At 49.9% G+C, this 21425-nt stretch overlaps 7 protein-coding genes across 7 annotated transcripts; 4 read left to right on the forward strand and 3 right to left on the reverse strand.

The window, feature by feature from the left end:
* Positions 1-2664: 2664 nt before the first annotated feature.
* Positions 2665-3541, reverse strand: M431DRAFT_424746 (hypothetical protein). The gene has a single exon (XM_024915057.1). The coding sequence runs from the start codon at positions 3076-3078 to the stop codon at positions 2803-2805; it is 276 nt and encodes a 91-aa protein (XP_024774290.1). The 5' UTR covers positions 3079-3541; the 3' UTR covers positions 2665-2802.
* A 36-nt stretch (positions 3542-3577) lies between these two features.
* M431DRAFT_519919 (hypothetical protein) lies at positions 3578-5154 on the reverse strand (the record flags this gene model as incomplete). The annotated part of the gene is made up of 1 exon (XM_024920408.1): positions 3578-5154. Exon 1 carries the CDS (start codon positions 4709-4711, stop codon positions 3578-3580), a length of 1134 nt encoding a protein of 377 aa, XP_024774291.1. The 5' UTR covers positions 4712-5154.
* A 411-nt stretch (positions 5155-5565) lies between these two features.
* M431DRAFT_424763 (hypothetical protein) lies at positions 5566-6011 on the forward strand. The gene has a single exon (XM_024915058.1). It carries the CDS (start codon positions 5752-5754, stop codon positions 5977-5979), a length of 228 nt encoding a protein of 75 aa, XP_024774292.1. The 5' UTR covers positions 5566-5751; the 3' UTR covers positions 5980-6011.
* A 462-nt stretch (positions 6012-6473) lies between these two features.
* Positions 6474-15112, reverse strand: M431DRAFT_553585 (hypothetical protein; the record flags this gene model as incomplete). The annotated part of the gene is made up of 8 exons (XM_024921390.1): positions 6474-7512; positions 7570-7890; positions 7949-10977; positions 11555-13391; positions 13558-13857; positions 13911-14507; positions 14559-14972; positions 15023-15112. The coding sequence occupies 8 exons, from the start codon at positions 15110-15112 to the stop codon at positions 6604-6606; spliced, it is 7497 nt and encodes a 2498-aa protein (XP_024774293.1). The 3' UTR covers positions 6474-6603.
* M431DRAFT_5267 (hypothetical protein) lies at positions 15032-16676 on the forward strand (the record flags this gene model as incomplete). Its single annotated transcript, XM_024920690.1, has 5 exons — positions 15032-15088; positions 15186-15281; positions 15335-16101; positions 16157-16450; positions 16511-16676. 5 exons carry the CDS (start codon positions 15032-15034, stop codon positions 16674-16676), a joined length of 1380 nt encoding a protein of 459 aa, XP_024774294.1.
* A 640-nt stretch (positions 16677-17316) lies between these two features.
* M431DRAFT_481831 (hypothetical protein) lies at positions 17317-18220 on the forward strand (the record flags this gene model as incomplete). Its single annotated transcript, XM_024915987.1, has 2 exons — positions 17317-17440; positions 17691-18220. 2 exons carry the CDS (start codon positions 17317-17319, stop codon positions 18218-18220), a joined length of 654 nt encoding a protein of 217 aa, XP_024774295.1.
* Positions 18221-18613: 393 nt separating this feature from the next.
* M431DRAFT_84912 (hypothetical protein) lies at positions 18614-20488 on the forward strand (the record flags this gene model as incomplete). The annotated part of the gene is made up of 3 exons (XM_024923488.1): positions 18614-18676; positions 18754-19320; positions 19394-20488. The coding sequence occupies 3 exons, from the start codon at positions 18614-18616 to the stop codon at positions 20486-20488; spliced, it is 1725 nt and encodes a 574-aa protein (XP_024774296.1).
* Between the last annotated feature and the right edge of the window lie 937 nt (positions 20489-21425).

Consider the following 21425-nt stretch of genomic DNA (forward strand, 5'->3'; position numbering starts at 1 on the left):
TAGAGCGGTTTACTTCCCAATGAATCTTACGAATGGGTGTATTTTTACCATGTCCTTTTTTTTTTTTTTATTACACATGCACGTTAGCCTGTGTTAATTTTTTTTATTTTTCTCTTCTAATGCAGGCCGACCCATTGGGTACAGTTGCTATACAGGAAAGATACCTACCTAGTATTACTTACTAGTCACAAGCAAAAATGTTCAAGTTATCAAAGTCTTCTCTCTCTCTCTTCTTCTACTCCGAACATTGAGTGCGGAGAACTGCAGCTTGCTTTGGTACATTGCTGTCCTCGTCTCGTTAACTTACGCGAGAGAGTGCACTACTGCTCCGAGGCTAACAGTATTGCGGCATTGCCCTCTTCTCTCTTCAGCTAAACTACCAAGTCTCCGCCCTAGCCTCAGCTACTCAGCTTGTGGATTTGCGGCTTGGGTCCGTTGGAGCTATCATGATCTTCCCCCTCCTCACTCACCCCCTCCTGGCTTTTTTCTGAGATATTCCATCTGCCGAAAGTTGGGAACACTCACCACACAAAGGCCAAAGTGTCTATGGTTACATGGTACATACAACTTTGGGCAAAAAGCGGGGAGGGGCCATGATACGGATAGTTGCACCAGCACAATGAAGAGAGAGAGAGATCAGAGAGAGAAAAAAAAAAACTGTGGGACTAGGGATTCATTACACGAAGCTTGCATCGCTAGCGTTTTTGAGCTGGCAGCCTCGGGAGGAGGGACATTTCATTCTCGGAGTATGACTGGACCAGGCTACTTGCGCCTGGGGAGGGGTGTGGTTTTACAGTCACTTCACTTTAACTGTAGCTGGGCTGGTGCTGGGCTAGCCAGCAAGGTTATCAAAGCCACACACCATTTCTTTCCCATGGATGCTTTTTGGGGCTGATGGAGAGAGGGCGGACAGCCTATTGGACAGCCTTTACGATGCGCTCGATGCGGGATAGAATGGATATACATGCATGGGCGTTTGTTTGGTATTGGTATCTTTTTTTTTTTCTTTGTTTCTTTTGTTTTATTGGTGGTGGCTTTTGGGCAAAAAGGGCTGAAAGGGAGGAGGACAAGTAAAAAAAAAGAGACTGCTCCAAAAGAGCTATTGATTTACATACATACACATCCTTATTTTTGGGGGTAACGGCAACCCATCTTTCTTGGACCAGTTCCTATCTATCTTGTATCTACATACAAAAAAGTTTTGGTTTTCCCTTTGTCGGCAATTGTTTTTTTTTGTTTTATTGGATTTCCTATTTTGTTTTACACTGGGGGGGTTTTTTTTTTGCGGGCTTTTCTTGCTCTGATGCCCCCATTCAATCCAAAATAGACTAGACAACAAGAAATGCACATGCACATCACACTCACCACCGCAACAACCGCTCGCGACGTCACATCTAAAGGAATGCAAATGATGCGATAATGGGCTTTTTCACGGGTATCGGGGGCTCGGTTTCGGTTCAGCAGTGGCGGCTGCGTTGGTGCCGGGTTAATATTGGCACGAAAAAAACGGGGACGCCCCCGGAGCTTCTTCAACGGCTTGGAATTGCTCTATGCTATTCAAAGTGAAGCTCGGCTTCAGCTTGCTAGTCTCGATGCGAAAAGGCTTTTGGTTATCAGAATCACGGACAAGGCACGATCATGGTCAGTCTCTTCCATACCGTATTGTTCCCTGTCTTGTAAGAGAAGGCCCCCATCCCACCCCGAATCCCCTGTGCACCGTTCCATTGATCCCTCCCCCCCGTCCCAATCAGCTTCCGTAGCAAATCAAAATTCCTCCTCCAATCGACTTTGATCTCTTCCTAGCTAACCTGTCAACTTACAGTAGCCCCCATCCTCAATCCCTCGAGGCCCAGTTGCTTGGCGCCGCCATCGCAAAACTGACTTTGCACCGGCGCACAGCTTGCCTCGCTGCATCGGCTCAAACCCACGAGAAGCGACGGCGCCCATCGCATGGCTTGGCACACAATCTAGACTTCGACAACTTCGCGCTTCTAAACTCTGTATGTTTCCCGCGTCTACATAAGCCCAATACTTGTTCGTTCCATCGTGGCCGGATGGCTGGCACGTTGGGTTGGCAAGGGCATTAGGCTCGTCGCAGGCGGCATGCACCCAGGCCTTTTGGGGCTGGACCTGGGAACTGAAGTCAAATGATACGACACAGGATAGGCCGGCAAAGTTCCCTCTGTCTCTAAGGGTCCTGATGCAGTAGTGTTGCTCCTTTTGCCGACCGTGAGGCAAGTGCGTGACTCCAGGGACTTTTTGGACAACGTGGTGGCTTTGGAGAAGCTCTGCTGCAGCGTTCAATCTGCCGCCAAGTGCACTAACAAGCGCTCCTTACAGATGTCTGACAGCAACGTGTGCAGGAATATTGTCCACAGTGCCTTTTGCTTCTTGTTTCAGAGGAAACAAAACTTGTTGATCTCTGACCTAGTTTTGCCTGTGCTGCTTCGATACATGATAACTCTCGCTTGCAGCCATGAGGCACGAGGCAGGCCCCACATCACATCAGGAACTGGCTGCAGCTGAAGTACGCCACTATGATTTGGAATTTGGAGCTTCCTCCCATCGCGTGCGCTTTTCCGTACTATGATAGCTGTTTCCTCGTGGCCTTTCAGCAGCAGCCAAAAGTGGCTGGTGATGGCTTCAACGTAGAGCTTGGCGCTGCGTTCCTCCGGCGAATCGATAGCTAGGGTGGGCTCGTGAAAACCAACTGGCCTTCCCTGACAAGGACAAGACCCTGCGATCCTCCAATAGTCCAATGGAGCTTATGGCCATTCAGCCTCCCAAGGCTCAGCGCCCAAACTACCACCGGCCCTTTGTTCGGCCAGACAGGCGCGGCCTGCGGTGGATGACAGCGAGCCGTCGGGGCTCTGGCGCCGGAACCGCGGTCTTCGGCACGTGGTCCTGGATTGCCTGAGATTGAGCCCAGATGGAACTCCACCTTGCCACTCGGAACGGCGGCCGGTGGAGAAGAGACAAGGGAGCTTGCCGCTCTGGTCCTGGGTCTTGGAGTCTCCGCGAAGCGTCAGTGTCACGGTCCCGTCTGGTTTGCATCGCTCTGTATCCTGAACTGATCATTTCCCATCCAGATCCATGGCCAGATTCTCACCTGCTTTTCATCCTTGCCGACGGGTGGCCTCAAATCCTTGACCCCCACTTGTTAGCTGCGCTCGTCTGAGCACGTCGTGGTGCCTTTGCAGCTTCTGACCGCACTAAAATTTCGGCAGTTGTGTTTTTCAACTTCGTGTGGGTCTCGTCGTCCCTTAACATGTGGTTTTCCGTATCACCCCCCGAGCGCTGATGCTGTTACTTGTCCACCACTTCGGCTATATGCTTCGAAAGGGTATATGATACGCGAGTTATGGTTAATCCTCCGCCAAAGTGACTTTCGGCATATCATCTAGCCTCTGGGTGAAAAAATCCGTCCGCCGGCGCGGTATCGGCAGCCTCCCAGTTGCCAATCCCTGGGCTGCCATCAAGCACGAGTGTTTATTCCATAGGACTCTGTCCAAATCTGACAGTACCTGTAATTTGGCCTCCGTTTTCTGTTGGCACAGGGTTAACCCTGGCTGTTATGTCACCCCAGCCACTGTCTCCAAACCCGTTCTTCGTCCGTCTCGCCTTCTGGCGTGATTTCGAAATCACCGATCTGTACGGCTACACTGCCCGTAGACTCTGTTTCAGACGTTGAAGATGGCTTTTTTGCCGCTCCATAGGCATAATCTAGTAGCGGGTGCTCGAATTCTGCCGAAGGCGCGCCTACGATTTTCTTTGGTGAATTGTACATATTTTGACGTCGAGCCGCTCTATCCCGGCATGGCGACGACAGTAGCAGATCGCTGCTCGTACTCGGCAGAGAACAGCCTGTAAAAGACTCACCGGTAATGTAGGACGCAATATTGGCACCTCCAAGCCGTGTGGTGTGCGTTGTTTGTTCGGCTTCGGGTCCAATGCTTTGGGCTTCCGAGTGATCACCGAAAGTGGGATTCCCGATGGCATCTGGGATGGCATTTTGGATGGAATTTCTTTCCTCACTCCATCGAAAATCTCGACTGCCGATGCTTATTCTGACCGACCTAAGGCTAGGTGGAGGTGTGTTCTGGGTCACTCTTCTTTCTCTTACACCTCTCTGTTTGTCAAATTTCGACCGGAATTCGCGACGGGCGACGGACGTTCTGTGCTGCTGATCCAAGATATGCCTCGAAAGGGGTGGACGCTCAAAAATCTGCCGCGTGGGCTCCTTGACTGAGAGTTTCGGCAGTTTGACTTTTGCAACATCTCCTTCTTGGAAAGTTTTCCGACGCTCAGTTCTTTGATTAGAAGCACCCATAGGGTGATTTTCTAACGACTGGTCAGGCACAGTGAATCCACCTGTCTCGCCTGACGAAGCAATTAATGGCAGTTCGGTAACATCTCCTCGCAATGGTCTTAATGGATTATTCAAGCTTCTTGATGCCTCATCTGCAGCGCCTGTGGGTTCACTAATCGGCATGGATGATGGAAATGTTGCTTCCCCTAGGCTCGCGGTAGCTTGTGGCGGAGGTGCATAATTGGGGATGAAATTAGCTGCAGAGAGCGGTACAGGGCTCGATTTTGCACCCTCACGCTGTCGAGAGCGGGCCTTGGCGAAGTATTCTTTTTGTCGTGCCATTTCCTCCTTCCAGCCCTTTCCCCGACGGTGCCGAGAGAGATTTCCTCCCATCCAATTCATGCCGAGATCCTTGACAGAGGAAAGAGTTGGCGAGAGACGAGTATCGAGAGTATCGAGGATATCGAGATTGTCGAGGTTATCGAGAGATCATGGATGGAGAGGGAAAGGTGAAGAGTTGCAGGTTGAAGAGTGCAATAAAAGGATAAGGTAAGGTACGAGAATGATGCTGAAGCAGAGGAGGAACAATTGTGTTGAACGCACTTGCTTCATGTCATGTGTTGGTTACGCGTGCAATTTGGCAAGATGCAAAGGTAGGAGCAATCCTAAAGATCACAGCATTTCCAAACCTTGATACAGAGGTACTTAGCAGGTGCTCCAGGTGTTTCAGGTGCCTGTGCTCCAAGGCAAGTGTCCTAAGAGATACATATCCTCATGTACCTGCAAAACCTGCTGGGCATATTAGGACGCATTTTGGTGTCTTTACATGCAAAATAAACAGCGCCAAGCCAACAGTATCAATTTACTACTTGCTGTGAACGGCGATACGGCACATTATTTTGATGTTTCGTTTTCGAGAACCGCCGTGATGTCTCTAGAGCTGGCGATAAATTGAATAGATACAAGGGATGAAAGCGGGACTGAATTAAACAGTTGCATTTCCATCGATTACAGCCCTATCTATCAGAATAGCATCGTATTTTGATCATGACTATAGATCCATATAGCCATTTGTAAATTATCTTGACAATTCATGGCGAGATATCTATTGCAAGATAATTTGCTCTTATCAACAGACCTCGTCCATCAGTACAGTATAGTGACACAGTGCCCACCAGTAGCACTGTATGAGCTGCAGTAGAATCGCACGCTCTGCTTCTTCCATCCCCTTCTCCTCATCCCGCCTTACCTCCCCCGAAAAAGCTAATGGCACTCGCCCGCGCCCTCCAACGCCATTCTCGGGGTTCCTCTGCCATTTGAAATTCATTCATGTTAGTGATGGTTTATTGGAAGATTGGAAAGACTTTTACAGCCGCCAAGATCGATTGCTGTTTCTAGGTAACTTCAGTTATTGTAAAATGCAATACAGACGGTAAGATAACATGAGAATATGTGCTTCTTTGCTCTGGACGGACCTCTTTTTCGGCTTCAGCCACAGCTCGAGGTTATTGCGAATCAAAACAGGTCAAGTCCTCATGCACCCGTCGTTTCTATGCACATTCACAGGGATGCTTGCAATGTGGCTGGCTGGCGGAGTGATGCCTATGCTACGGTCTTGTACAGCTGTCGGCAAAACTAACCATTATCTGTTTCCCAACAAATGGCGTTAAGATGACATGACATTGATGGATTACGTCCTGAAAGTCTAATGACATGATTCATCGAGGCGATAAGTCAGCCAGATCTCCCAACAGCCCTAGAAGCCCAGCCCTGTTGGGAAATATATTGGACAGTCAATAGTGGATTTGAAGCAGTCAGTCCGACCGGTGATGGCAAGGCGCGTAGGAAATCATCATGAAGCTGCCGGGTTTTCCAGACTTCAGACATTTGACGACAGGATGCTTTGGTGAATGCTACTAGCTGTGATGTAGACCGTTTGGATGGCCTCGAGTACTGGCGAGATCTTGGGTAGCGCACCCTAAGGTACCTACCTATTCTTACATGCGATATCCCGGTATGCAGCGCAAATATCATGATATGCCCAATGTTGTCTGTCACGAACGCGGTATCTGACAGCGTAATCTTTCGCGACCTGGTATTTGACAACGACAGGGTCAAGGTTTGAAAAACGGCGGGAGGGAAGCTCAGAATAATGAAAGCAGCAGTCGAAAGAAAGCAAGGAACAAAAGTTTTATTTCGCTGTTTGCCTAGGATAGGTAGATTATTTGATTATGTACTCGATAGATATTCCTACTTTAAATGTCTTGCTTAGCATGGGCAATCAATAATCAGCTCTACTCTTCCGCTTCCACGCCCAATCTATCCTGTTCTTCCATCTCGATCAAAGATTTATCCACAAACTTCGTCTTTGCTGCAATTTTCAAGCTCAATCCCGTAATGGTACTTCCTCCCATAATGTCAAACACCGGCACATCTGCGTGATAATCCCGAAACAGCCAATACCTAATCACCACCGCCACCAGCGAGTCCACTCCATACGTGTACAACGGCTTGTTCACATCAAGATCATCCTGATTGATGCTCAGAACCTTGCACAGCTTAGCCACAAAAGCAACTCTGATCAGTCCAGCGGCTTCATCGAGAGATTTCACTGAGCGTAGAGCGGCGATGGTCTGCGCAGTCAGTTCGCGCTCTTGGTCGTCGCCGCCAAGCGCAGACGAGTTCTCCTCCCTGTTGGCAATCTGGAGGTGACTGAAGAAAGGATCCTTGAAGTAGTACGGCTTCTCGAGACCCTTGGCGCGCATCAAGGCAGGATTTTCGATGCCGGTGACTACTTGACACGTTGTGGGTGTCGGACGAGGTGTGTTAGGGTTGACGCAGTACTCTATGATGGCGAGGAACTCCTCTTCGCGAATACCCATGAATCCCCATGCGCTTAGGTTATTGTCAATCTCGGCATTGCCGCCCTCAGCCACATATCCAACGGAGAGAACAAAGCCGAGGTCGATGGCGATGGCGTGTTGACCCTGGCTGACGCGATGATGTGCTACTGCATCTTGGAACGTGTTGCCTGCAGCATAGTTCGCCTGGCCACGAGTACCATTGATGCCAGATGAGGAAGACAGTATGACGAAGAAATCTAGGGTGTCCGGCAGCATGCTGTGGAGATTCCAGGTTCCTGGAACTTTGCTGCGCAGGGGCTCTTGGAAGTCGGCGTACGACATGTTCTCGAAAGTCGAGTCCTGCAGAAACAATGTGAGAAATAATACTACCAATCATCGAATGTCTCCAACACTTACTCGTAATACCATGGCTGCTTGTATGCACCCTTTGATTGGCGGCATCTTCCGTGCACAATCCTCCAACACTGCAGCAAGTTCAACGGCGTTGCTCACATCACAAGCATAAATAGTTGCATTCACGCCTCTCTCTCGCAGCTCCTTTGCCGTTGCTTTGCCCTTGTCACTGTTTGGCCCTGATCGGGAGCATAGGATCACATTCTTCAGGTTCTTGTCAACCATCCATCTCACCATGCTCCGAGCAAGGCCGCCAAGACCACCCGAGATCAAGTAAGATGCATTCTCATCAAAGTATTGCGGCATCTTCATCGGAGGGAGTGCCTTGAAAGCAAATTAGCATATTACCCGAGGAGGAAAAAAAGTTTGTCTCTAGACTTACCGGTACGACATCGTCGTCATGAGGTTCAAGGATAATCTTGCCGATGTGCTTGGCCGCCTGCATGAATCGGAAAGCCACCTCCATTTTCGAATATGGAAAGAGATTCAAGGGCTTTGCAGGCGAGATCTTCTTCTCCCTTGCCAGATCCATAATCTCTCTCAAGATTCGACCGACCATGTCGCGATTGTCCTTTAAGACCACGGCAACAGATGGAAAAGTAGCGCCTCTAGCAAACACGCTCATATCAAGACGCCTGTTCAGATCAATGTCTCGCCTGCCAATCTCGATGAATCGACCTGATGGAGCCATGAGTTCCCATGACTGCCGGAGTGCTTCTCCAGATAGAGAATTGAGAACAACGTCAACACCGCGTTGGTTCGTCAATCGCATGACTCCTTTTGCAAAGGAAAGGTCTCGACTTGAAAAGATGTGGTCCTCTTTGATATTATACGTCTCCATCAAGAAATGCTTCTTTTCCGCCGTACCAACAGTGACAAAGATTTCCGCGCCAATGAGCTGAGAAAGCACAATGGCTGCTTGGCCAACACCTCCCGCCGCAGCGTGGATCAACACACTCTCGCCCTTCTTCAACCTAGCCAGCTCAAATAAGGAGTAGTATGCCGTCCAGTAGACGAGCGGCAATGCAGCGGCCTCCGCAAAGCTCATATGCTCCGGTATCCTCTGGAACAAGCGAGCATCGTCCCTGTAAAAGGTTCGGAATGTTCCAACACCGACACTGCAGACCCTATCTCCAACCGTGAATTCACTCACGTCTTTGCCTACCCTAGTTATGACGCCTGAGCATTCATTGCCCAGCCAAGTATCGCTAAGCTGACCCATCGCAATCATCACGTCCTTGAAGTTGAGTCCTACAGCTTTGACTTTAACCTCAATCTCATTAGGACCGAGTTCAACACCATATACATCATCGTCCTGGAAGTGAAAGGTACTTAGTGTTCCTGGAGACGAAATGTCCAATTTCAGAGCTCGGTTATCCTTGGTAAAGGGGACAAGCTGAGTCTCCGGCTTCGCGTACAAGGAGGTGAAAGTCTCGGCAAATTGATCGTCATGAACCAGTCTGGAGATGAAGAGGTTTCCATCCTTGACCGCATACTCATTCTCAGTGATTGCAGGCGACGTTGAGAGACGCATGTACACTTTGGTGATTGAATCCGCCGCCGACTCCACGACCACGTCCTCCTCCAGGTCAAGTCTGACAAATCGGTACCCTTCGCGCTCAGCCCGGACATTGCGTCCAAATCCATTTGACAGTGCAGACAGCGGGTTTTCTGTGGTAAAGGTGCCTCCTTTCGTGACCCAGACTATAGCTGAAGCAGCCCCAACCATGTGTTGTAGGTCTGCATATTCATCCTCTTTAAGCTTATGAATCATAGTGTCGTAGAGCTCAGCAATACATATGACTAGTTTCCTAGCAATGTCATGCTTTCTAATTGATGTGAAAGGCAATATGGTGGCTGTTTGACCCTGTTGCTGTAGTCTATCTTGGACTTCTGATGCGAGAGCCTCCTGCGGGTTGCTAGGGGATGTGGCCACTACAACATCTGTTCCGGAGACTTGACGGTCAGGCATATAGGTGCTGACCAGGATACTAGCTTGGTGAAGACTGGGATCTTCCATGTCTTTAATAATATGGTCGCAGGCCTCAAAACCGTGGCGCTGAAGCAAATTATTCCACTCGTCCGCGGTAATGGTAGGTCCCCATTTCCTGTTCTTCTCTTTGGACAGCCACCACCCTGGAAGCAGACCGAAGAGAAACGGCGAGCGTAAGAGGTCCGGGTTGGTAATTTCCACCAAGATGAGCTTACCGCCCGGTTTCAACAACTTCTTGGTGTTGTCCAACGTGACGTCCAGTCGCGCAGTAGCATGCAAAACGTGAGACGCTACAATCACATCGTACTTGTTGAGCTCGAAACCTTGCTCCACTGGGTCAACCTCGATGTTGAGAGTCTTGTATGTCATGATGTCTATCCAGTCTTGGAACTTCTCTTTCGCTTTGTCGAAGAAGCCGCCCGATATATCCGTGTACATGTACCTAGCAATTCTCACCATTCCTTCGCCGGTAAGTGCATTAAGGATAGTCTTGGTAGCAGAGCCAGTGCCAGCTCCAATCTCGAGGATATTCATGTCTGGATTCTTAAAGGCAGCCGTGTCCAAGTAGGTGGCAAGGTGTTGATGAAGTGTCTCGCTGCCAATGGCGAACTCGTAAAATCGGTCCAGAAGCTGATCTTCGGCCAACAGCTCCAGGAAACCAGTTTCCTGCTTCAGGATCCGACCTAGGTTTCGACCAACCCTCGTCATGGCTTGACCGTCCACTGAGGAAGCCTCAACCTTTTCTTCTAGTGCGACTCGGTCAACCTCTTGCTCTTCGCCCTGTCCAAATCTCTCCGCTTGGAATCTCATCCAGGCGACGTATTTCTCCAAGTGTTCGGGCAGATTTATGCGTGAGTCCTGCTCCAAGGCGGCAAGAGTTTCCTTGATATAGCTGATGCCCAACAACTCCAGGTCATGCGTTTCAGTTGTCCAGTCTTTCTGTTTTGTGTCTCCCGACAGTTGAATAAGATGTTTCGTGTCGACAAAGTCCACGTCTGGTTGCCATGCAATGTTGAAGGACCCAACCTGTCTGTTTTGAGTCGCTTGAGGCGCCGTGGAGAAGTCCGCAGAGTGCACAACTTTCGAGACAGAGTCTCTGAGGATAACCCATGGCGATTGTCGAGCTTCGTTCATCAGAACACCCCAGCCTCTGGCCTCTCGGGCACTCATCCATCTTGCGTTACCATAGCCCGAGAAGCTGTAATCGGCATCGACAGATATTGAAGCTGAGACCCAAAGCTTTCCGATGAGAGTTGGTATGATTGGCTCGTCCAAACTTGCAATTCCACGTCCCATGGCAGGAAGCAATAGTTGCAGTAAGTTGTCTAGTGTGATTGGGTGAATCACAGGCTGGTGATAGTAGCCGTTTGGCATGATTGCCTTTAAATCTGGGTTCTTGATATTTCCAATGAGTTCTCCTATTTGCACCGTAACGAATTCCTATTTAAACCGTAGTACTCCATAAATCAATGCGCACACACCACAACTCCCACGGGGCCACGCCCAAATATAGTGCAGCGCCCTGGTGTATTGCGTATATAAGACCATGTGCCTAGACAACATCGCAATTTCGATTAATGGCGGTTAGAGAAGAATTCGCAGTGACAGCGGCGATTGAAGCTAAGAGCGTACCGCAATGCCTTTGAAGTTGTGGGCTTATAGAGGCCGTCCCCGAGCCAAAGTTACGGCCGCAGCCGGGCTGAGGAAGTTATTGAAGTCATCCCAGCTACCCAACCCGGCGCTAAGCTGGATGAACTAGCCGGCCCGTGAGAAGCGTTTACATTGAGTTAGAAGGGCTGGAAATGCGATTTGAACGAATTGGACTGATTGATAGCTGCTGGACTTGTGTGGGATTTTTATAAGATATCTCTTCCCAGTGCGTTACACTGTATTTTGCTGCATAGGTGTGGCAATTGCGATTTAAGGGTGAACCTAGCTTGTGATGTGGAGTACTACGGTTCAAATAGGAATTCGTTACGGTGCAAATAGGAGAACTCTTTCCAATGGCTTCGTTGTCAGTGTATCTGATGTTGTGGATTGCCCTGAATGTCGGGCCGTACTGCAGCCCAATAGATTCGTAGTGATCGTACATCTGCTTTCGACCCAGCTCTTTCTGGCAACGAGTCTCTGCGCCTTTGACGAGCTCTTGGAGCTCCCGTGCCTCGGCTTCAACTTCGCTTTCTTTACCAGGTGAATCCGTAGGCTGGGTCTCGTACTCAACGGAGACGAGTCCACGGCAATGCTCACGCCATTCATATTCTTCACTGTAAGAATATACGTGGAACTCATTCCATGTAGCAGAGCCTCCGAAGCTGTTATCACCGTGCGGTCGCATGCAGAACATTGTCTCCACGCCGTCGGCTGTTTTGGGTATTGCCAGAGCTTCATGAAGAGTTATCTCACGTAACTGATAGCCTGATATTGTCCGAGTAACATCAGCAAGTTGACGCGATGCTTCGATGGCCATGACGAGAGATGCCGCAGCTGGATAAAGCACCACGTCCGTTATCATATGGTCCACAAGCCAAGGATTCTCAGAGACCCTGAGGACATTCCGCCATTGAGGCTCGAGCGGGTTCCAATCCGAGACAGGTGCACCAAGGATATCATGCCGTGGAAACTTTCGAAAGCGAAACCCCTTGCTCATGCGGCTCTCGCACCAGTACTTGTTCTCGTGGTTCCACGCGTAGCTTGGCAAGTCAACAAGCATTTCCTGAGAACCAGGACTGTTGATGAATTGGAAGTCAAGTTTCGAGCCGTACTTGTAAAGGTTTCCCGCCAACTGCAACGCGGTTTCTATCGCTGATCTGCTCCGAGATAGCATCGAGAAATACTGCATACCCTTCAAGTTGCTCTCTGCAGCCATTGTCTGCTTCATCGGTCCTTGTAGCGCCGAGTGTGGCCCAACCTCGATGAGAATATCCAAGGGGCTCTCTTGACTGCCAATCGTAATTCCCTTCTTCGTCGGCCGCTGCGTGCACATTGCCCGAGACGATTGATGAAACAGGACTGGGGAGACCAGGTTGGACACCCAGTAATCTGATATCGCAACGGACGCTTTGTCGGCCATCGTCCCCGTGACAGACGAAAACATGTCAATCTTGTTCTTTTGGCCGGACGATGCAACATCGAGCGTTTCGAGTTTGGCCCTGTATGCCTCTGAGACTCTGTTCATGTACGGAGAGTGATACGCAGCCTTGACATGAAGCTTGCGGGAGAAGATGCCCTCTTCATCGAGGAGAAGCTTCAGCTTGTCAACCATGTCCTCGTCCCCTGAAACCGTGACATTGGTAGGACTATTTACGCATGCGACTACGAGTATCTTGCTGCTTTCTTCGAGTCTTGCGATGTACTGAAGTGTCACTTGCTCAGATGCTCCGACCGCCATCATTGCGCCAGTGTTGGTTGTGCCCTCAGAAGACACCGCTTCCACCACTGCTTCACCACGGTAATAAGCGATGCCCCAGGCACACTCTCTGCTGATTATGCCGGCTGAGAATGCTGCAGCTATCTCTCCAGACGAATGACCGACGACCCTCGACGGCGCCAATCCCCAGCTTGAAAGCAGCTCCATGAGCGCTACTTGCAAAGCCGTGGAAAGAGGTTGGCTAATGGCCGGATCATGAATCCTAGTTGTGTTTTCATCATCTAGGAATGTGTCTAATAGGGACCACGTGGCGCCTAGAGATTCTCGCAAGTAAACGTCCGCTGCCCTTAAGCTGTCTGCGAAGATGGGATATCTCGAGTATAGAGCTTTTCCCATGCCTTGCCACTCAGCTCCTTGGCCTGTGAATATAAATCCGATATTTGGCTCTTGACTAGATCGAATGGGCTTTAGGGGAGAGTTGTCCATTTCCTAGACGAGTTCGTCGACTGAACTTGCCACGGTGAAAACTTCCAAGGCAGGGAGGTTCTCTTGGTAGATAGGGTGTAAGCAAGCCTCTCCAGAAATGTTCTTTCTCGTTGTTTGTCCGCGTCGTTGCTGAGTATTCCTTTACCACTCGTTCTATTCCCTTTTGATCTGAGGCAGACCATAAGAATAGGTTCGCAGGGGTCAAGTCTGTACCATTCATAGGAGTGCCATTGTGTAAGTCGCCGTTTGTATGCGTTCCGTTGACACCATTCAATGGGACACCAGGGCTTAGAACTGTATTGTGCCGACATTCGAGCCCGTGCTGCTGCAGATAGTGGTATGCATCGTCAAGAATGACGTGAGAGTTGCTTCCTCCGTAACCGAAGGAATTGATCGAGGCCCGCCTCAATCCGCTGCTTGGCCACGGAGTATTAGACGTGGGAAACTGCGAATCATGTCGTAAGATTCTCCTACATGTACTCAAAGCCAAATCCTTACCTTGAGTTTCCATTGCTTTGCTGGAATCTTTGGATTGACTTTCTCCATCCAAATGTTAGGAGGGATATTGCCTGTCTCCAACACCAGAATGGTCTTGATTAGTCCAGCCAAACCACTTGAACCTTCAAGATGCCCTATGTTGGATTTGATTGCCCCGACGATGAGTGGTTCGCCATCATCTTTTGTTCTAGCCTCAGCAAAAGTCGCTGCTATGGCTCCAGCTTCCAGAGGGTCACCGGCCGCTGTGCCAGTACCATGTGCTTCAAAGTATCTGCTTTGCCCCAGCTCAAGTCCAGCTTTGGCATATGTTTCCCTAATCAAGGATCTTTGTGCTTCTTGGCTGGGAAGCGTAATGCCTGGTGTGCGGCCATCTTGGTTGACACCTGTTCCTCGCACCACGGCACGAATTGTGTCGCCGTCACGGATGGCACTGGAGAGCCTTTTTATAATCACCGCCCCGAGCCCTTCGACTCGAGCGTAACCATTTGCCCGGTGATCAAAAGAGTAACACTTGCTATCAGGGGAAAGGAAGCGCATGGCTGTGGAGGGAACCATCTGGTCGGGATTGTAGAAGAGATTGGACCCTGCTACGACCGCCTGTGAGTGGGATTAGTGAGGCATCAACTTTACGGACTTGGTGATTCTGACCATTTCCGCTTCCTCATGTTGCAGGCTTCGGCAAGCTAGATGGAAAGCTGTCAAGCTGCTTGAACACGCTGTATCGAGACTCATGCTGGGGCCTTTGAGATCGTAAAACCAGCTGACTCTGTTGGAAAGCATCGCCATTCCATTACCCGTTGCCTGATATGCCGAAAGATTCTCCGGGTCTCGACCCAAGAGTCCTTCGTAGTCGCGAGTAAATGCGCCGACGAAACACGCTGTGCGCGAAGACACGTATTTGCTCATAGGAATGCCCGCATTCTCAAAGCCTTCATAGACCACCTCGAGCAGCAAACGCTGCTGCGGATCCATCGTCTTTGCTTCATCGGGAGAGATCGAGAAAAAAGGGGCATCAAAAGCCGATATGTCTTGCTGTAGGTAATGACCACCTCGAAAGTTCACCTGTGTTGCGTTTCAGTTAACTCAAAGCGCCCAAGTTGCGATTTACTTACGGTACCGCCATGATCGGCGTTTGGGTGATAGAATGCGTCGACATTATAACGATTTTGGGGGTCGGCGTAAGAGCTGAGCGCCCATCGCATAATAATTCCCATAGACCTCTGGGGCTTGAAGCGTCTTGAGGGAAGCGAACTGAGATGCCGACAATCACAACAGGATCGTCATCAAGGGGAGCATCCATCTCAACAGGAAATCAAAGCATACAAACGAGCTCCGACGTCCGATCTGAATCTGGATGGAGCAATTGAAGATGTAAGAGGTCTTTGCTGCCATGATATCATATCCTTGTCCTAACCCTTTTAAAGAATCTTCAGATCAGATATCTTCTCGGCCCTCAAATACGACAGAACTCATACCACATCGAATGGACGCGCGACAGCCTCACCCCCCTCATGCCGTCCATCTTGGACTGGCTACACGAGGAAGTCGCAGACAGTTTGGACCAGGCTCTGGGCAAAGATAACCATGACTTCCAGAAAGTCAAAATCTTTCCATTTTCGCTCTCTTTGAATTGCAGAATCGCGGCTAGAATCGTAGTGGGAAAGCCTTTATGCCGGGATGTCAAGTTCCAACATCTTTGCGAGCAGCATTCTCAGTTGCTGGTTGTGCTCAGCATGATTCTCAAGCTTCTTCCAGCCTGGTGCAAGCCTCTGGTCGTGAGAATGTCGCCTATACGGGGAATCCAGCGTCAAATTACTGACTTGGTTCGGCCGTTGGTGCTGGTAAGCTACAGGAAGCTGAAGCAAGGCGATCAAGATTCTAAAGGGACTGCAAGTGAACCACCCGAAGAGCAGTCATTAATGGATTCTCTTGTTCGCACGGCTGTATCTAGGACGCCGTCTTTGACTGCTGAAGAGGACATTGTCCACGAAATCACTATGCGATTTCTGAGCATCTTATTCCTCTTTTCGGGGAGTCCGACACTGACGGTTGCGAACATGGTTCTTGACCTTGTCAGCGAGCCACGGGAGCTATACTTCGATGCTCTACACTCAGTGATAACGTCTGTAGTCGAAAAGTACGGCGGCAGATGGACGTTGGAGAATATCAAGGAACTTGACCTCACAGACAGGTAAGTAGGCTGGGGTGCCTCGAAGACTTCAACTGCCTGTTAATAAAGTATATAGCTTTATTAAAGAGTCGATGCGCTTACGTCCAGCAGCTTTTACCATCGCCGGCCGCAAAGTCATCAATCCTCAGGGATACACTCTCCCAGATAACTCAGCCACCGTGCCATTTGGCTCCTATTTGACTCTTCCCATGTACGCCATACATCATGACCCAAACCACTACCCTCCTCGAACTGAAGACGGGTCCGAATTCGATGGTTTTCGGTTCAAGGCTACGGAGAACAATGAAGCTGTGCCACTTGTGGGAAGTAGTGAAACATTTCTGTCTTGGGGTGCCGGCCGTCACATCTGGTAAGCAAGTCTTTTTCCTCTTCAGCGTCGGAGTTCTGCTTTTTAACATACTGTTATTAGTCCCGGCAGATTTGCAAGTGCTGCCATACTCAAAATGTGCCTAGCTGAACTGATCCAAAAATGCGATTTCAAGCCTCGTAATCGGATATCCGATGTCACGTTTGCGAATATTTATGTACCGAGCAAGACACTGACGGTGGAGATGCGGAGGCGGAACTCAGCGTGAATAGAGAGGGCATCAAACACATAGACTCTACCTTAATATTTAATGAATAATAGAACAACTGCCATATTCATGGGCCAACGAAGTAAGGGGGCAGAACTTCCCGCTGTTCGTCTAGGTCACAACCACAGACTTGACTAACATACCAGGAGACAGGTAGAGCCATATCGGCTCTACTGCCGTTTCTCCAACCTGAGATACCGTCCTCTGTGTTGCTGTTTGCCGCATTTCTACTCCTTCTTTCTTAAGTTAGTGGCAGACCCGGCCGGTTTTTTTCTTTGACCCTGATGCGAGTGTCAGTTCCAATGGATTCATAAGCACTAGAATATAGCAATACCATGCATACTGTCGATCTAGAACCCCTTTTTGCAGGGTTGTCTGCCCGCTCACCTTAGAGGTACTCGTATTATCGCCGACGTGTAACCTGCATATTTTTCAAGGCGATTTATATTCCCCGGTGTAGCGGTGTAAGTGACATGGAACGTCTCATTACAAGGTCCAGCACATCCGCCTTGATAACATGAAGTGCCCCCTACCGCACCCATCAACTACGAGTACATGTATGGATTCTGTATGGCATATACCGTCGTGAATCAACATCATAACGATTGGAGATTTGGTCAATGATACATTACCACACAGTATGGCTGCGATTGACGTTGAAACATTCACTACTGGCCAGATCGGCTTATGGAATGGAACACAGGACGGCAAGGATGGCATCGTCGACTACAAGAAGGGCAAGCAAGCGCCGAGACGAATCTCCTGTTTCCACGAGATGTGGACATCACGGTCCAAGACATGCGATATCTGAGTCCTTCACCGGCACTCATGAAGAATGGATATCAGCTCATCACAAGTCCAACGGTCATATCCGATCAAGACTTTGAAACCGCTGATTCAACGACCAAAGGCCTCATCGAGAGCGATTATTACGAAGAAGTAGGCAAAGTAGTTCGAGAGATGACGCAATCTGACCATGTGTTCCCGTACAACTTCGAGACTCGAAACCAACAGGCCAAGGTGCAGGACTACTTGAGGGACGCAGTGACCAGCCAGGACCGCGACCTGTTGCCCACGTTGACAGAGACCTACCCAATGCCATTGTATCGCTGCAATGCGCTCTGGGCAAGGACAAAGCCGACAACCTCTTAAAGCGACACAAACGGTGGGCGCAGGTCAATCTCTGGAGACCCATCGGCCGACCAGTTGTCAAGTGGCCTCTCGTCTTTGCGAACCACGATGCGATTCCAGACTGGGACTACGACACGCACATGGCCCGCGTCTACAGCGTCAACGATCCCCGTATCGCCGACCGAGGGGGCAAGAGTCACAACTGCATCTTGATCGACGACGAGCGGTACGCTTACCATTACGCGAGCAACGTCGCTCCGGATGAGGCGCTGGTGTTTTTCTCGTTTCACTCGGATCCCAAGATGGTGCTGCCGCATGGAGCGTTTTGGGACAACAAGACGCCAGACGATGCGCCGCCGAGGCGATCCCTGGAGGTGCGATGCTTTGTATTTTTTGACGATGATGTGGTATGAGGAGAACGGAGTGTAGGTGATTGATAGCTGGATTAAATAGTAGATACAAGGTGAAAGCGGGACTGAATTAAAAAGTAGCATGCATTTGCTTCGATTACAGCGCCCATCTGCCAGGATAACGTGATATTTTGATCACGACTGTAGATCGATATAGCCGTTTGTATATAATTCTGACAATTCATCTATTGCAAGACAATTTGCTCTTCTCATCCATAGACTTCATTTATCAATACAGTGCGATAACACAGTGCTAATTAACAGCACTGTATAAGCTCCAGTGGCCACCTATGACGAAGGTCCCGCTAACACAAGGGCGACGGCACCGCGTATCGTCACCAGCAAAGAGAGCTTCGAACAACTTGGAACAGCTGCCTCCACCTCGAAGAATTGGCAATGGCAGACGCAGATGAAAAGGAGCGCCAGAAGCAGGAGAAGCTTGCAGCCGCGAGGAAGCGCGTGAGGATCCCGCCTCGTTCTTAGCTACCCTGTCTGGGTCCATCAAGGTATATGTTGGCTGACACGGCTTTCTCTAGGTCGAGCAAATGAAGAAGAAGAAGAAGAAGGATGCGTCCTCCACAAAGGCAGAGCCCAAGGGCGAAGCAGATGCATCCGCTGCCGACACTATTGAGGATACCCCAGAGCAACTCCAGCAGAGCCCGGCAGATGACAGCGCCATCGCAGACGACAAGGCTACCGAAGATGACAAGGCTGCCGAAGAGCCCAAAGTCGACGAAGAAGCAAAGAATGGGGAAGAATCCAAGGCTGAGGAAGAACCTTCAGAAAAGGCTGTCGAGTCGCCCCCCTCCTCCGACACACCATCCCTTGCGCAGCAATCAAAGCTCAGGTCCACCTCCTTCCGCGCCGGCTCGATCGTAGGTCCAGGACCAATGTCGCCTGGACCATTCAGTCCCGAGGGTGACACAGCCCCCGATATCTACAGAAAGCATGTGGCTAGAATCGAAGAGTTGGAGAAGGAGAACAAGCGACTCGCAAAGGACGCAACCGACTCGGAGAAGAGGTGGAAGAAGGCAGAGGAAGAATTGGCTGATTTGCGCGAGTCTGACGGCAAAGAAAGCAAAGATGGTCAAACAGAAAAGCTGGTATGTGGAAGAGAGAAAGAGAATCGTCCCTTTTATGCGCAAAGATTTACAATACTTACTAACGGCGTCGTAGAAGGAGGAGATTGCGTCTCTACAGCGCCAAAACTCTCAACTACAACAGCAAGTGTCTCGCACCTCTGGCCACGCACATCGACAATCAGTGTCAATAAACTCTCCCCCTCCGTCACTCCAAGCTGAACTGGACGCCAAGTCAGCCACAATTGAGTCCATGGAAATCGAACTATCAAAGCTCAAGGCTCGTGTCGAGCGGCAGGAGAGCGGGGCATCGTCAGAAAAGGAGCAGGTCGCCGCACTCGAAGACAAGCTTGCCCGCGCTGAAGCCGCAGCTGGCAAAGCTCAGCGGGAGTTGCAAGACTTGAAGAAGAACCTCGAGCGGACCACCGAGAAGGCCGTCCGCGAAGGCAGTGAGCGAACTAGCGCTGAGACAAAGGCGAAGACGTTGGAACGCGAATTAGACGAAGCAAACAAGGCGAAGGAGGAACTGGAGAAGAAGGTTGAGGCACTTGACAAGAAGGTCACAACATTGACTACGCTGCATAAAGAGCAGGATGCACGATCACAGACTCTAAGAAAAGACAAGGAGAAGGCAGAAAGCGAGGCCCAGGAGCTGCGGTCCAAGGTGGAAAAGCTAGAGAGCGAAAACGCCAAGCTTGCAAGCCGCAAATCAACAGAAGGCGGTGGCGGCCTCGATGACGAAGGCGTTGATGAGCTCGAAGACGAGGGCAGGCTCAAGCTCGAGAAGAAGATTCGCAGCCTCGAAGCCGAGATTCACGAGCTTCGCAGCGGTGCCTGGATCGAGAGACGGCGCGAGATGGAAGCCACCAGTCCCGGCTTCGACGACGTAGATCTCTCGGGCAACAACTACCCCCCTGCACACAAGAAGGGCTCAACAGGTGGCATTGGCGACTTTATTGCACACGGCCTGAATGCTCTGGCAGGAGGAGGTGATGACGAGCTGCTGGCTGATGACGACGTGGAATTCGACGAAGAGGCTTTCAGAAAGGCGCACGAGGAAGAGGCCAAGAGGCGGATAGAGAGAATCAAGGAGATTAAGCGGTCGCTGAAGCATTGGGAAGGATGGAGGCTGGATGTTGTGGATGTGCGGAGAGGTGGAGGGCAAGGAATTGGAGATATATTTGACATTTAGTCACTAGCTTCTTCTCTGATTTGACAATACGAATAAATGAAGACAGATGCATTTCAAGTCTTCTCGAACCTCGTTCAGTGAAATGCTATACCCAGGCAAGTGAAGGTCGGAAAAAGCGATACCGGTAAATGAATAAGTACATACATCTGGTAATATGAGCACCTAATCAACTCGTCAGGAGTGCCCTTACAGGGAAACGCCTATAGTATTCAGCCAGCACCCGAATTTTTTATATAAATATAGTAGCAGTTATTAGGGAAATGTAGACATAGTAGCAGTTATTAGGGAAATATAGATATAGTAGCCGTTATTAGGGAAATGTACCCGATCTATAGATATAGCAGCTACTCCCTTTGTAGGCGTATGATTCAACTCGTGGGTGTTCGATATGTTCTCGGTCTCGGTTTTTCTGTCCCCCGCTTGCCAGGGTATCTCCTTGATCAAAGTGACACAACAAGACCAAATTCCAGCTGACCAACCGTACAGTAAAGACACTCGTATAAATCCGCCATCCGTTAGATATATCGCAGGCTGCTCAGTTCAACAGCGTCAAGGAAATAAATAAACAACCATCCCAGCCGTGACGACCAACAAGGCAAAAGCCGCGAATTCATAATACCGCTGATGCCAACCCCAAGACTCGCAATGAGAACGTTATCAATGGCGCAGGGTTATTTAGCGATTTGCTGCTGCTGCTGCTGCCCATCTCGCTCAATGAGTCGCTAACGAACCCTGCATCATTGATAACGTCCTCATTGCGAGTCGTGATGTCGGAATCATCGGCATCCCATTATCGACAGCTTTCGCCTAATATTGGTCGCTGCGGAGGACTGATCGTAAAAAAATGTCGGAGGTTTAAGTTGCCTTGGTATGTGTGTGCGTAGCTCGCAGCCTTTATATACCTCGATAAATGAGCGCAATGTTGCTCATGGAACCC

Source organism: Trichoderma harzianum (genome assembly GCF_003025095.1).
Source record: "Trichoderma harzianum CBS 226.95 unplaced genomic scaffold M431scaffold_6, whole genome shotgun sequence".
Lineage (NCBI taxonomy): Eukaryota > Fungi > Ascomycota > Sordariomycetes > Hypocreales > Hypocreaceae > Trichoderma > Trichoderma harzianum.

Bases quoted from the DNA above. Each gene is read 5' to 3' on its own strand.
- M431DRAFT_424746 (XM_024915057.1), bottom strand. From the start codon at position 3,078: ATGATCAGTTCAGGATACAGAGCGATGCAAACCAGACGGGACCGTGAC.
- M431DRAFT_424763 (XM_024915058.1), top strand. From the start codon at position 5,752: ATGAGAATATGTGCTTCTTTGCTCTGGACGGACCTCTTTTTCGGCTTC.